The sequence below is a fragment of the Chiloscyllium plagiosum genome, unplaced genomic scaffold, assembly GCF_037043375.1.
Source record: "Chiloscyllium plagiosum isolate Xiang-an unplaced genomic scaffold, Cpla_swu_hap1 HiC_scaffold_2, whole genome shotgun sequence".
Lineage (NCBI taxonomy): Eukaryota > Metazoa > Chordata > Chondrichthyes > Orectolobiformes > Hemiscylliidae > Chiloscyllium > Chiloscyllium plagiosum.
This window is the reverse complement of record NW_028270140.1, coordinates 154,164,740-154,180,628: the sequence shown is the minus strand read 5'-3', so window position 1 is coordinate 154,180,628 and position 15,889 is coordinate 154,164,740. Positions and strand designations below refer to the sequence as shown.

General features: G+C 42.7%; 1 protein-coding gene across 1 annotated transcript in view; it reads left to right on the top strand.

The window, feature by feature from the left end:
• paip1 (poly(A) binding protein interacting protein 1) overlaps positions 1-15,889 on the top strand; it is a 71,282-nt gene that overhangs the window by 33,335 nt on the left and 22,058 nt on the right. The window contains exons 3-5 of the mRNA XM_043703143.2: positions 6,877-7,077; positions 14,037-14,149; positions 15,034-15,145. Of these exons, the coding sequence (XP_043559078.2) occupies positions 6,877-7,077; positions 14,037-14,149; positions 15,034-15,145 (426 nt within the window). The remainder of the gene's footprint in view (positions 1-6,876; positions 7,078-14,036; positions 14,150-15,033; positions 15,146-15,889) is intronic.

Sequence of the window (15,889 nt, the reverse complement as noted above, 5' to 3'; positions counted from 1 at the left end):
TCTTCACCTGGTCTGCCCTAAGCATGACTTCAAATCCACAGCAGTGTGGTTGACTGTCAGTTGCTGTCTGAAATGGCCTAACAAACCTATCAATTGTTAGAAAGTCTGAACGAAGAAATTAAATCAGCCATTCCACTCGGTATCAACCTAGACCCCGAGAAAGGCAACAGCAGAAACAGCCCTCTCAGTCCTGCAAAGTCCTCATTACTAATATAGGGGCTAGTGTCCAAATTGGGAGAGCTGTCTCACAGACTAGCCAAGCAACAACATCATACTCCAGTTTAATCATACCTTACAATGTCCCAGACACCAACATCACAATCCCTGGATTTGTTCTATCCCATTAGTAGGACAGACCCAGCAAAGGTGATGGCACGCAGGTATACAGTCAGGAGGGAGTTGACCTGGGAGTCCTCAAAACTGACTTTAGTATCCTTGAAGTCTGATGGCAAGTAAACCACCTGATCAATCAGTTGAAGAACACTTAGAGGAGACACTGAGGGTGGCAAGAGTGCAAAATGCACTGCAGGTGGGTGTTTTAATATCCACCCAAGAGTAGTTCGGCAGCAACACTGCTGATTGAGCTGGTTGGGTCTGAAAGGACAGAGCTGCAAGATTGCATCTGTAACAGGTGGTGAGGGATTAGGGAAAAATATTCGTGACCTCATCCTTACCACTTTGGCTGCAGATGCATCTGTCTATGACAGGATCAGTAAGAGTAATCACTGCGCAGGCATTGTGGAGACAAAGTCCTGCCTTCACATTGAGAATACCCCCCATAGTGTCGTGGGGCACTTCCATGTTCTAAATAGCATCTACCTGACAATGTGGAAAATTGACCAGGTTTGCACACAAAAAGCAGTATAAATGCAACTCTGGTTAACAAGCCAGTTATCATGCCTTGATCATCAGTGAAATGATGGAAGATGTCATCAATGGTGCTATCAAACAGCACCTGCTCAGTGATGCCTAGTTTGGGTTCCACCAGGGCCACTCAGCTCCTGACCTCATTGCAGCCTTGGATCAAACATGGACAAAAGAGCTGACTTCCAGAGGTGAGGTGAGAGTAACAGTCCTTGACATCCAGGCCCTTATTTGATCGGGTGTGGCATCCAGGAGCCCTGGAAAAACTGGAATCAATGGCTCTCGGGGTGAAGTTTCCACTGTTTGAAGTCATACCTGGTACATAGGAAAATGGTTGTGGTTGGTGGGGGTTAGTCCATTCTACTCCAGGACATCTCTAAGAGTTTCTCAGGGCAGTGTCCTCAGCCCAACCATCTTCAGCTGCTTCATCAATAACCTCTCCATCATGTCAGATATAGTGTGCGATCATAGGTGAACAATGTTCAACATTCCTAACTCCTCAGATACTGAAGCAATCCATGTCCAAATGCAATGATATCTGGACAGTATCCAGGCTTGGGCTGACGAAGTGGTAAGTCACATTCACACCTCACAAATGCCAAGCAATGACCATCTCCAACTAGTGACTATCTAACCACTGCCCCATTATATTCAACGGTGTTATTATCACTGAATCTCCTACTATCAACATCCTTTGGAGTTACTATTTACCAGAAACTTAACTGGACTTGCCTCATGTAGCTGCAAGAGCAGGTCAGAGGCTGGGAATACTGTAGTGTGTGACCACCTTCTGACTCCCCAGAAGGAAGGTGCAGGAATGTGATAGAATCTAGAATTCACTAGTTGGGATGGGTGCAGCTCCAACAATACCCAAGAAGCTTGACACTACCTTGGATAAAACAGCCCACTTGATTGGCAGCACATCCACAAGCATCCAATCCCTCCATCACTAATGCTCAGTCACAGTAGTGTGTACTATCTACAAGATGCACTGCAGAAGTTCACTAAAGATCCTTCGCAAAAAAATAGCACGCAACTTCAATTTAGTGGGGAAGGTAAATGGAATGTTGAGCTTTATTTCAAATGGTATTGAGTATAAATGTAACAGGTCTTTGTAAAACTATTCAAGGCCCTAGTTTAACCACAACTGAACTACTGTAAATAGTTCTTGTTCCTTTTATCTAAGGAAGCTCTACTGATATTGGAGGCAGTCCAGAAAAGGCTTACTAAGCAAATGCCAGGTTTGGAAAGATTGTCTTAGGAGAAGAGGTTGAGTAAGTTTGGCCTATACTCTTTGGAGTTCTGAAGAACGAGGGGTAATATTAGTGAAATATGCAAGAATCATAGCGTACTTGCAGATTAGATGCAAAATGCAGAGGGCATAATCTCCAAATCAGGGGACTAGTATATAAGTTAGAGATGAGGATGAAAACTGCAAACTCCAATAGGTTTGAGGTTCTCTCGGCTTGTTTAGATCAAAGCAGGGCTGTGGGAGACATGAGCTAAATTAGCATGACACAGTATTACAAGTCAAAGTGATGGAGGCAAACAGAATATAATCATAGGGGACAGCGTAATCTCTACAGCCAAGAGAATGAGTCCTGGTGACTGTGTTCTCTGACCAGTGCTAGGGTTCAGGGGGAGGGGGATCAGTGTTGGCACCAATGACACCTGTAGAACTGGGAATGAAGTTGTGCATCTCCAGTCTGCAGAGCTAGGCACCAGATTAAAAAAACGAAGCTCAAAGGTGTAATCTGTAGATTATTATCTGAGCTACGAGCAAATTAACATATAAATGAATAGCTGAAACACAGGTACAAGGCAAGTGGGGTTTGGTCCTGAGGTACTAGGACCAACACTGGGGAAAGTAGGATTTGTACTATTGAGATGGTCTGCATCTGAACTGTGCTGGTACAGATGTGATTGGGAACTGCATAACTGTGGAGTAGAATGGGTTTTAAATGTTAAGTGGGTGGTGATGGCCCAGTTTTAGGAAGTGGTGAATAAAAGGTGAGGTTGGAGGAAAAATACAGAGGAAGTATTTTTAATTTTGAGAATGCAAGACAGTGACAGAAAAAGACAGCGAAATGTACATCAGAGTAAATCAACTAAGACTCAATTGCAAAAATAATTCAAGAACAAAACTTAAGGCACTAGATTTGAGTGCACGTATCGTGCACAACGAAACAATAGCTCCCGACCTTCAAGAGCTGCATTTATTAGACCTGCATTTACTCGAAATTCTTCCTCTCTGGTTCCTACCGAGTTCACTAAATCAGCTCGTCATAGCTAGACAAGTATGCTCCCATGTCTGAGGAGATTTCAACTCCTAACTCTCCCCCAGATCTCTCTCATCGCTCAGTACTATCCAAGGAACCATCCCTCAACAGATGATAACGAGTGCTAACTGAGACCGTGATCTTGGAATGAAGCACCCTCTTCTCTGTATCGGATCTGTAGGAGTCAGTCCAAAGCAGAGTTCCTTTTTGAATAAAATCTCCAATCTGGAAAAACAAAAAAAGGTCTCTGCTAGATAATCCATACTTGGGGTTTATTTGGCCAAAGGACACCATTGTTTCATCCACAAGTAAGTCACCCAAACAGGAAATTCCCCTAGCTACCCAGAGTTTAAACCTGGGGTCCATTATTCCCTGGCTGGAACCCTAGCATACCAGCTATAGGGGTAAGAAAAGAAGTTTTAGATATATTATCCTCGCTCTGCCGCATTGCCCTCCAATCGCCTATTAATAATTATTGGATTACGACACTATTCCGTAACTCCCCTCAGTTTATCTAAGAACAACAGGCTAATAAGAGGACACTTTGCCTGGGAGGCCTCAATATCTAACCGTATTGATGCCAGGTCCTCTCGAACCCAGTCACTCAGAAAAGATAAAAGGGAAATTAATATCTTTTAATATCAGGGAGGTCCCTTTCCCCCAGTTCTTGAGGCACTTGCAATTTGGCGAGCTTAATAAGGGGCTGCCTGTGGTGTCAGATAAAAGAGCGAAACCATCTATTAAGTCTGCATAATGTTTGCCTGGGAAAAATCAAAGGAAGCATTTGCAGAGGGTATAGCAAACAAGGAAGGACATTGTTTTAATAAGGGCTACTTGACCGAAGCAAGATATTGGAAGAGCCTCCCATCTTTGAAGATCTTGTTTAACTTTGTGAAACAAGTGGATAAAATTAGTCTTAAGTAACTGATCGAAGACAGGAGTAACAAAAATACCTAAATAAGGAAACCCCCGTGACCACTTTAAGGGAAACAGTGACTCACCCTCGACATCGTTTTCCCTGACGACACCCCCCCCCCCCCCCCCCCCCCCCCTATAGGCATAGCCTCCAATTTTGAACAATTAATCTTCATGTGAAAAGGAGCCAAATAATTAATACATTGTATCTAATAGGGTACAGAAACTACTGGGTTTGGCAAACAGATTCGAGCGTCATTCGCATATAATGTGATCTTGTGTGCCTTTGATCCCACTTCTGGGGCAGTTATGTTAGGATCCCTGTGGATAACCTCTGCCTCTGCCAGCAGTTCATTCACCAATGTAAAAAGTATAGGTGAGGGGGACAGCCTTGCTGACTGTTCCTACAGACACCAAAAATTACATCGTTGGTGAAAACTGCAGCCAGAGGATCACTATAAAGGATCCACCTAATAATGACTTCACCTTGCCCAAACCGTTCCTTTAAAAAACGTTATGGCTGGTCAACCTGATCAAATGCGTTCCTTGCATCAAAAGAGATCACTAATCCCTGAACTGATTGCTGTTGACACGCTTGGACCATATTAAGTAACCTAACATTGTTGGTGGATCTGTGGCCCTTTATGAAACTGGTCTGGTCCGCTTTAACAATGGAAGTAAAACAGTGTGTGTTTTTCCTGGCCAGATATTTGCCCAGCCTGACACCGTGCTCAAGCAACCTTTGTTTCGCAAAAGAAAGTTCCTTCCTTGCTGTCTGAGTGAGCATGGAATTCAAGGTGGACCCAAGACCTGTGACCTGCTGTAACTTAGCCACCGATAGCTTATTACAATATGCCGTCCTGGCTGCTTTCAGTCGTGCCTTGAGCAGACACTGCTGCTCTCCCTTCTGTTGCTTCCAACTGGCAGGGTAAGAGATCAATTATCCCCCTTGCATAAGCCTTAGCAGTCTCCGAGAGAATGGACAGGTTACTAGTCATATATAAATTGATGGCTAAGAATGCTTTAAACTCATTAGAGAAATACTCAATGAACTTAATGCCCTTGAAAATAAAGGGATCCATTTGCCAGTGCCTTGAACCTGTGACATTGCCCTTAATCTTGACCACTAAGTTTACTGTTGCGTGATCTGAAATGTTAATATTCCCAATTGTGCAGGACATCACCGAATCCAAAAAAAATTGCAGGGATAGGAAAAGATCAATCCTTGTGTGATACTTGGGCAGATTAGAAAAAATGTCCATATCCTTTCGACCATCCAGTCTATTTTAAAGTGTCCAGAAAGGTTTTTGCTTTTTCTGAAGAATCAAATGAGCATACAGACCCATGAGTAAAATGAAGCACCACCAGATACCTTACTGAATACAGAGGTCCCTCAGTCTTCTCTTAACCTCATCAAAGGACTTCCTTTTACGGATCATGGCTGCAGAAAAGTCCTGGAAGAACATTATCCTGGATCCTTTGTAAATCAAGGCCTGTGGATCCTTCCCCTGCTTTCTGGAAGCTTCCATAAAACTCTGCTTGTCCCTGTCGCATTGAAATCGCACTAGGACCGGACAGGGGTGCTGGTCGGAACCCGGCCTGCGTACTGTAAGCCGGTGAGCTCTGTCGACCTGCTTCAGCCTCCCAACCAAGAATTTGCAGCCGCCAGTCTTCAAAAAAAACTTACTGGCTGCTTGCCTTCCACTCCCTCCGGCAACTCGATGATCCGGATATTCTTTCTCTTACCTCTGAGCAGGTTGATGACCTCAAACAGTTAAGGCCCAATCCCGTTTCTCGAGGACTTGGTCACAGTCTCTGCTGTGTTCCGCTGTTCAACCTCTTCCATTTGCTTTCCGAGCCCTTCAAGCTCCTGCTCGTGCAGGAGTTCAGTTCCAGCCTAGTGTGACTCGCCTTGATCATTTCCTGGAGTTCAAGAACTCTGCAGCCAAGGTCTGTTGGGTAAGTGATTTGAACAAAGTTTCAAAGGAGGCTGTAGCTACGGTTGCGGGTGTGCCTGATGCTGCTGGCGAATGTCCCATATATTCAGACTTAGTTGAACCTTTACCTTTTGTCGTCATCACTTACCAAAAAAAAAATTTATAATGATTCCCCAACTGTTTAATTCTCGAATTTTTCTGAAATAACTTAGATGGGGAGGGCAAAAGCACCACTTCGCCTGAATTGTGCAGAGCCCAGCAGAGCAGATCTTTCAGATCGCCGCCATCTTGGATCCCCCTTCGGTATTTTTAAAGCAGAGATAGATTGTCCTTGATAATCAAGGACAATGAAGGTTATCAAGGATATGTGAACGTAGAGTTGCAGTTGAAATCAGATCAGCAATGATCTTATTGAATGACGGCGCAGGCTTGATGGGCTGGGTGACCTACGCTTGGTCCATCTATTTGTGTTAATATTGTATTTAGAAGAGCAAGAGGTGTACTCAGTGAAACTGACAAAATATTTAAAAAGGGATGGACGGAGTAGATATAGCCAAGTCTCTTCTGGTTGGGAAGTTAGAAACCGTTGCAGGGGTGTGCACAATTTAAAAGTAAAGGGAGGGGTGCTGTTTTGTTCTGAGTTGGAACTATTTTTAGCCAGAGGATTGTGAACGTTTTTACTTCTCTGTGGAATTACTGAGTCTGTGGAGATAGATTTCTCATCAGGGGCATGTAGGTAATGGGGTGAATCAGCCTTGATCATATTGAATGGCGGGTCAGACTGAATGGGCTACTTCTGTTTGCACGTTCCTCATCATCTTGTAAACTTCCCTTTGCTCTTCCTTGTTTAATATGTGCCTTTACCCTTGGTGTCTCAACAGAAAGTTCCAGATGAGGCATTTGTGGATTTTGAAATACCCTCTGACCTCATACTTGCTGATTATCTCCATGATTTTTTGACTCTACTGACCTCTCTGCCTGGGAGCTTTGAACTGGAGATTGTGCAGTTCACGGAGATGATGAATGGCTGGGTCAACACTGATGAAGCACTTCAAGAAGTGGTAGAAATAATCTATCAGCAGGTGAGATTTGCCAGTCTGTTTGTGAGTGGTGTTTGGTTGGGAGGAAGAGAGCACATGCATGAAATATCAGGGGTGTTAGACTGTGTTTGTATTGTTATGACCAGGTGGAGGGATTGGCTTCTCTCTTTTTAATCAAACCTTTTCTGGTCTGTCTCAACAAATATTTTCACTTTTTTAGTATACAGTTATCACAGTTCAATGAAAACATACTTCTAAAATGAGCGAGCCAAATTGCAAGGTTTTTATGAATAAATGTTATCACAATCCACAAAAAAAGTAAAATCAAACATGCTGGTAATGAGTATAAAGGGGGCCAGGGGCATTGTCTTCAACAGACAGGAAATCTAAGGTAATTGAACTTCAAGTTTTTACGAGTCCTTGATAGTAGAGTTTTTGAGTCTGGGCCCAGTTGTAAAGATGTTGTGTCATGTTGGCCTGGTTTATAGGTCTTGAGTTTTCAGTGAATGACTGTTGAAGTTTTTATTCCTGGGCACTGACGTTAACATTGAGAGAGATTGGAGGGGAGACCCCCAACTTCCCCTCATCGGTTCATGTTCATTTCTTCTTTAGTACTTAACTTTTCTTTAGATAGATCCAGTTGTCTACACCGTATGTTCAATTGACCTTTCAAACTGATTACACTTTTATCTCCAAAGACTAAAATGGCAGCAAGATGTGAAACTATGCAATGAGTCAGAGGAAGGGGGATCAAGGACAAAAGACAGGAGAATAAGACAAGTGCTAAGCAGAGGAATTGAGGGCCAGGATCAATCAATCAAGATAGTGAAAAATGGTGGGATTGTGATAAGTAATCTTAACAAGACAGGCCATTTGACTTTGTACCTTAATGCATGGAGCATTTGCAAATAAAGTGGATGACTTAATCGTGCAAGTTGATCAAAGCAGGTATGATATTGTAAGAGATGTGGATGAAAGGTGGCCGGGGTTAGGAACTGAATATCCAACTGTATTCAGTATTTAAGAAAGATAGGCAAGAAGGAAAAGGTGTTGTAGTTACATTGTATTAATTTCCTCTAACGAGCAATCGTGAGGAAGGATAGAGGCTCCAATAATGTGGAATCAGGTATGGGTAGAGTTAGACCAAAACGCAATAAAACAGCTGGAGATTTTTCAGACCCCTATACTGTTGGGGTGACATTTGGAATGGCATTAAGCAATGATGCATGCAATAAAAGAACAACTGTAATTTTAGGTGGCTTTAATCTATATATACATTGTGCAAATCACATCAGTAGTAATGGTAAAGAGGAGGAAGTCCTGAAGAGTATGTCTGCTGGTTTCTGGACCAATACATTGAGAAACTGACTAGAGAGCATGTCATGAGAAAGGAATAGTTGACAGTGTAGTTGTGTGACGCCCTTTGATGCTGAGCAACCAAATATTTTAGAATTCCTCATGAAAATGGAGAGTGATGTTGATTTTGAGACTCGCAGTCCTGAATCTAAATAGAAGGAATTCCGAAGGTGTGAGGCTCGATTTGGCAATGATAGTTAGGGAACATTACTTAAAGGGATGATAGTGGAAAGGCAATGGCAATCATTCCAAGAGTGCAAAGGTGAACAGCAACAACGGTCATTCATTGCTGTCTGGCACAAAAGTAAAATGGGATGGGTGGCCAAAACATCATGCACAGGAAAAAATATCTAATACTAGATCCATGGAAGGGACAGAGAAATTGGCCTGAAAACAATTACAGACTAAATGAGTAGGAGCTTAAAATTTAGCAAAGGATGACTAGGGAATTGATTAAGAAAGGGAAAACAGTACAAGAGTAAGCTGACAAGTAACACACAAACTGAGTTTAAATGTTTTTCTACATACGTGAAGAGAAAAGGTTTGGTGAAGATAAATGTAGGTTCCCTACAATCAGAAACAGGAGAATTCATAATGGGGAGCAAAACTAAATGCATACTTTAGTTCTGTTCACAAAGGAAGGCACAAATAACAAATAGCAGAAATGTTGGGCAACACTGTTTAGTGAGAGGGAGGAACTGAAGGAAATCAGTTTTTAGCAGGGAAATTGTGTTGGGGTTATTTATGGGATTAAAAGCAGATAAATCCCTGGGGCCTGATATCTACGTCGCAGAGTACTCAGGGAGGCAATGGCCTAGTGGTATTATTGCTGGGTTATTGTTAATCCAGAGACCCAGGCAGATGGTGAAATTTGAATTCAGTGAAAATTTGGAATGAAGAGTCTAATGACCATGAATCCATTATCGATTGTGGAAAAAACCCAGTTGGTTCACTAATGTCTTTTAGGGAAGGAAACTGCCATCCTTACCTGACCTGGCGTGGTTGATTCTAAAATGCCATCTGGGCAGTTCAGGATGGGCAGTAAAGGCTGGCCTAGCCAGCAATGCCCTCGTGAATGAATTTTAAAAAGCTTAACCAAGTGGCTCTAGAAGTGGTGGATGAATTGGTGGTCATTTTCAAGATTTTATGCTATGTGCTACAGTGCCTACAGATTGGATGGCAACTAATGTAACCCCTCTATTTCAAAAAGACACAGGGAAAACAGGAATTTTAGACCAGTCAACCTGATGTTGGTCATGGGAAAATGCTTGAGTCCGTTATAAAAGAATTAACAGCTGAGCATTTGGAAAATAGTGGCCAGATGGACAGAGTCATCATCGATTTACGAAAGGGAATTCATGTTTGACAAGTCCACTGGAATTCTTTGAGGGTGTGAAAAATAGAGTTGATGGGGATGGTGTGGGGGGATGCCAGTTAAGGTGGTTTATTTCGACTTTCTGAAAGTTTTTGACTAAGTCCTACATAAAAGATTAGCATGGAATGGGACGGTAGAATATTGAGAAAGATAGAAAACTAGTTAGTGGACAGGAAACAGAGTAAGAATAATTGGGTCTTTTTCCGAATGGCAAGCAGTGACTAGTGGGGTACTTTAGGGTTTAGGGCTTGGGCCTCAACAATTCACAATATATGTGAATGAATTTGGATGAGGGAATTAAATGTAATATCTCTGAATATGCAGAGAACATAAAGCTGTTGTAATTATACGTAAGCTTGGCTCTGCTGGTTAATTTTTCGAATGCAATGATTTATTACAACTGGAAACACTTATTTGCTGAGTACATTACACAGTCGATAGATGCCTAGCTCCCTGATTTCACTGCTGGACAAGTTCACCCACACCTTGTGCAGATTTTCTAGTCTCTCCCTGATTGGACTAGCAGGTCACGTGACATCTCCATCAGAACTTGTTCTTAATTACAGCTGAATGAGAGGGTGAGCTGTGAGCAGGATGCTTCAGTGTGATTTGGACAAGCTGAATTATTGGACAAATAAATGATAGATGCAGGATAATGTGGATAAATGAGAGGTAATTCACTTTGGGAGCTGAAACAGGAAGGTAGTTTGTTAGCTGAATGGTTATAAATTGAGACGAATGTGTAACAAGACTTCGCACATCAGTCACTGAATATAAGCATAAGAGGTACAGCAGGTGATCAAGAAGGTAAACTGTATGTTGGCCTTCATACCAAGAGGATTTAAGTACAAGAGCAGGGATGTCTTTCCACAATTATACAAGGCCTTGGTGAGGCCTCACCTGGAATATTGAATGCCACTTTTGGTCTCCTTATCTGAGGAAGGATGCTCTTGCGAAAGAGAGTGCAACAAAATTTTTCAGACCTGATGTATGAGAAGAGGTTAAATCAGCTAGGATTATATTCACTGGATTTCAGAAGAACAATGGGGAGATCTCAGCGGGATCTGTAAAATTCTAATCAAGAGTTGATGTTGGAAGATGTCCCTGATGATGGGGCAGTCTGGAACCAGGGATCACAGTCCAAGGATATCAGACAGACTTCACCCTGAGAGTGGTGAGCCCATGGAATTCACTGATATACGTAATCAAGGCCAAGACATTGTATGATTTCACAAATTAGTTGGCTTTGTCTGGAAATGCCCAAGGATATGGAGGGGGAAAAGTGGTTGATAAGGGTGTTGTGATGGTTGATAAGCCATGCTTGTACTGTATGGCAGAACAGGCTCAAAGGGCTGAATGGCTTACTCCTCCAGATTTTTGTGTTCTTGAGAAAGAAATTATCATTGGAGTGTAATTTTCACAACACATGCAAGTTTGACACTGATTCACTTGGTACAGCGATCACTAATTGTCAGGGTCCACAACATGATTGCATTTTGCATCCAGTTTGAAAGGGTAGAAGAGTGGGTTTGCCAATGGTGTTTTAGACCTGAATAAGGGCAAGTAAATGGCATGAGCCAAGGAATCCAGAAAACTGCAATCAGTCAGTATCGGGGCAAACTCTGCTGGTTGGAGTTTTATCTGGAACATAAGAAGATGGTGTCTTTCCACTCGTGTCACTGGCTGGTTAGCATTGATTGCCTGTCCCTAGTTGCCTTTGAACTGATTGAAATGATCTCACAAGCCAAAGAGCAGTTGAGAATCCATTTCATCACTGAGAATCTGGTGTAACATTAAGGCCAGATCAATGAAAATGGCAGATTTCCTTCCTTAAAGGGTATTTGTGACCAGATGGGTTTTTCCAACTGTCGAGAGTGTGGTGCTGGAAAAGCACAGCAGGTCAGGCAGCATCCGAGGAGCAGGAGAATCAATGTTTTGGGCAGAGTTTCCAACAATCAACAATGGTTTCATGGTCATTAGATTGTTATTAGGAGAAAGTGAGGACTGCAGATGCTGGAGATCAGAGCTGAAAAATGTGTTGCTGGAAAAGCGCAGCAGGTCAGGCAGCATCCAAAGAGCAGGAGAATCGACATTTCGGGCATAAGCCCTTCTTCAAGAATGAGGAAGGTGTGCCAAGCAGGCTAAGATAAAAGGTAGGGAGGAGGGACTTGGGGGAGGGGCGTTGGGAATGCGATAGGTGGAAGGAGGTTAAGGTGAGGGTGATAGGCTGGAGAGGGGGTGGTGTTATTGCAGATTTGTTTTTACTGAATTCAAACTCCGCTATCTGCCATTGGCAGGATTTGAACCCAGGTCCCTGAGACTTTAGCTGAGCTTCTTGATTAATAAGCTAGTGATACTACCCCTAAGCCATCTGGTTGTTAGAGAGCAGCCAAGTCGGCTCCAGGGCATCTCTACAGGAGCTCCTCAGGATAATATTCTTGGCCCAAACTCCTTTAGCTGCTTCATTAATGACCTTCCCTCATAAGGTGGGGAGTGGGAATGTTGACTGTGATTACACACTGTTCAACACCATTCATGACTTCTTAGATACTGTTCAAATGCAGTGACATCTGGACAATATCCAGGCTTGAGGTGACAAGTAGCAAGTAACATTCATGTCACACAAATGCCAGGTAATGACTGTCTCCAATAAGAGACATCAATGAATTCCCCCACTATCAACATCCTTGGGGTTATCATTGACCAGAAGCTCAAACGGACTTGCCAAATAAACATGGTGGCTACAAAAGCAGATCAAAAGCTCGGAATATTGCAATGAGTAGCTCAGCAACTGACTCCCCAAAGTCTGCCCACAAGGCACAAGTCAGGAGTGTGTTGGAATACTCCCCACTTGCGTGGATGGAGTCAGCTGCAACAACACTCAAGCTTGACACCATCAGGGCACAGCAGCTTGCTTGATTAGCACCACATCCACAAACATCCACTTCCTCCAACACACTGTCAGCAGCAGTGTGTACTTTCTACAAGATGGACTGCAAATTTTCACCGAAGATCTTTAGGCAGCATTTCCAAACCCATGACCACTTCCATCTAGAAGGACAAAAGCAGCAGATGCCTGGTCACCATCTCCTGCAAGTTCCCCTCCAAACCATTCAACATCCTGAGTTAGATATATATTGCTATTCCTTCGGTGTCGTTGAGTCAAAATCCTTGAATTATCTTCCTAATGGCATTGTGGGTCTACCTAAAGCACATGGACTGCATTGGTTCAAGAAGATAACTCGCCTCCACCCTTTTTCAAAGCAATTAGGGGTGGGCAATAAATGCTGGCCTAGTCAGCAGTCATCCTTTCTGAGAGTATGGGAAATGTAACAGTTGCCCTTTTCCTTGCTCCCTTCCCACTATCCATTGCCTCAACCACTCTTTTCAGATGAAACTAATTTACTCGTAATGTTTATATCAGTTATGTATGGTGTTCACTCCTCAACGTTAGATTGCCTTTATAGGCAGAGAGTGAATGCAGATTAGGTCACTGCTATCTGTAATGTCGTCAGTTGCAGCTCTGAGCTTTTGGATGTTTGTTGCTTTTGGGGTTTGGTCCCAACATGACCTTTCTGTCCTTGACCTTGTATGTGGTTCTATTAAGGCTCAATGGAATCTTGATGCTCAGAATCTCATTTATCAATCAGACACTTCATTTTTCTGTTCACCAAGATTAATAAAATTTCAAACCATATTCACTGCTTCATTACTTAGTCGGCTGCAGTTTCTGGTCATGACTCTGTTATTGTAATTCTGGGCTCATCTTTTATTTGTTTTCTTCTTGTTCCATTCTCATCCCTCTTGCCTTTCCCAATCAATCCTTATGTCATTTAATAAAAGCAAATTACTGCGGATGCTGGAATCTGAAACCAAAAGAGAAAATGCTGGAAAATCTCAGATCTGGCAACATCTGTAAGGAGAGAAAAGAGCTGATGTTTCGAGTCTAACTGACCCTTTGTCAAAGTTTTCCAGCATTTTCTCTTGTGGTCTTATGTCATTAAATCTCTCCTGCCTCCCTGCCCCTTTGTAACATACTTTCCCTTACGTTCTTTCTATTATTGGCTGCACCCATCTTTCCTCACTCCTCTACTTGAATCCTTACACTTCTCACTTTTTCCGGTTGCTTCCATGGAGAGAGAAACAGATTGACTTCCTGAGTATTTCTAGTATTTGCTTTTGTTATGTAGCGCTGCATTGCTCATGGTCACTTTTTTTAGGCTACCTCTTCCATGTAGTAACTTTCAGTTGACCGTTTTCCTTCCTCTAGGCGACTACAGTGCCCAACTTCACATACACAGGGGCTCGGCTGTGTAACTACCTGTCCCAGAACCTAACTATCAACCCCAGAAATAACAACTTCCGGCAGCTGCTGCTACAAAGGTTAGTGCTGGGTCACGTGTGTCCCACAAGGTTAAATTACTATCTCCGATTTTGTCCAATATTCTGTCCTCCTTCCTTTTCAAAATGTTATATTTCTCATGAAACAGAGTAGGGTGTGAAACGAAAGCTGTACATGACCATGGTTAGTCCAGATTTAAAATGTGTTGCTGGAAAAGCGCAGCAGGTCAGGCAGCATCCAGGGAACAGGAGAATCGACGTTTCGGACATTAGCCTGAAGAAGGGCTTATGCCCGAAACGTCGATTCTCCTGTTCCCTGGATGCTGCCTGACCTGCTGTGCTTTTCCAGCAACACATTTTCAGCTCTGATCTCCAGCATCTGCAGACCTCACTTTCTCCCCTTCGTCCAGATTTACATTTGTGCAGCATCTTTCACTAGCTCATGATATTCCAAGTACTTTGCTGTTTAAGTACTTCTGAAGTGTAGTGTTTGTTGTAATATAGGAACTGTAGCCGATAACTTTGGCTCAGCAAATGTCCATAAACGGCCATGTTACAATTACCAGTTAATCAATTTTTGGTGATGTTGGTTGAGGGATAATTGTTGGTTCGGGCACTCGAGACAACTCCCCGATTCTCTTTGTAATAGAGCCTAAAGTTCTTTTGTGTTGTCACCTGAAAGGCTAGACAGTGACTTTGTTTAACAATTCATTCATAGGCTGGTGTTTCCAGCTCCCTCAGTCCTGCACTGCAGTGTCAGTCTATGTGATCTCAAATCTTCTGGTGTGAGACTTGAATGCAACACCTTTTAGTTCAGAAGTTAGAATTTCACCCAATTGAGCTGTGGTGTTTGGCAAATTGGCTTGAGGAAACAAGCAGCTAAACGTCCAGTTCTGAATGTCATTGTTGTTTGCCTTTTCCTGTAGGTGTCAGACAGAATATGTAAAGAGAGATGAGGCGGTGAAAGGCGATGAAAAAACCAGGAAGAAGTTCCACTCGTTCGTGCTGTTCCTTGGTGAGCTGTATCTGAATTTGGAGGTGGGTGTTTCAGGGTCCAGCATGCTTCGGTGTTTCGAACTGTCTATTTTTCTCACCGCTGTTTATTGTTTTTTAATAATTTTGGAAAGCTGACTGGAAAATAACTTGCAGACAAAAGATTATTGGTCGCATTCACTTCTAGACTAACTTGTTGCAGAAGACAAGCCACTTAAGATTTTGGGCCGTGTCAGCAAATTCGGCTGCACTGTTTTGGTTTTGGTGAAATTGAGGGTTTTCTCTAACTTTGGAGGTCAGATGAACCACTGTGGCCTTACATGTCCCTCGCTGATTTTCAGATGCGCAACAACATGGCCTGGGAAGGCCCGATCCAGTCAAGTGCTGAGAAGGAGCGAAATTGGTGACAACTGGTCAGGGGATTCATGAGGAAAGCGATTGCTGTTTCTTCAGAGACGTTTCAAAACATTTCACAGCCAATTAAATACCTTTCAAATATTAATCTGTTATTTTTGTAGTAAAATTAAATTGGATGGAACCTTTGAAGAACTTGCACAAGCATGCTGGCTTATAAGGTCTCTACTTGTGCTGTACTATCTGCAAGGTGTGTCTACAACAATGAAACTCTCCCTTGGTACTGCAATGAACTATTGGTTGGATTGTGTGTGTAAGTCTATAGAATGGGCCTTGAACCCACAAGCTTTTGACTGTGATCAAAGTGCTATCCATTGAATCAAACTGTTGAGATCCAATTGTTTAATTTGTTTCTTAACTTCGAAGACCTGTGAC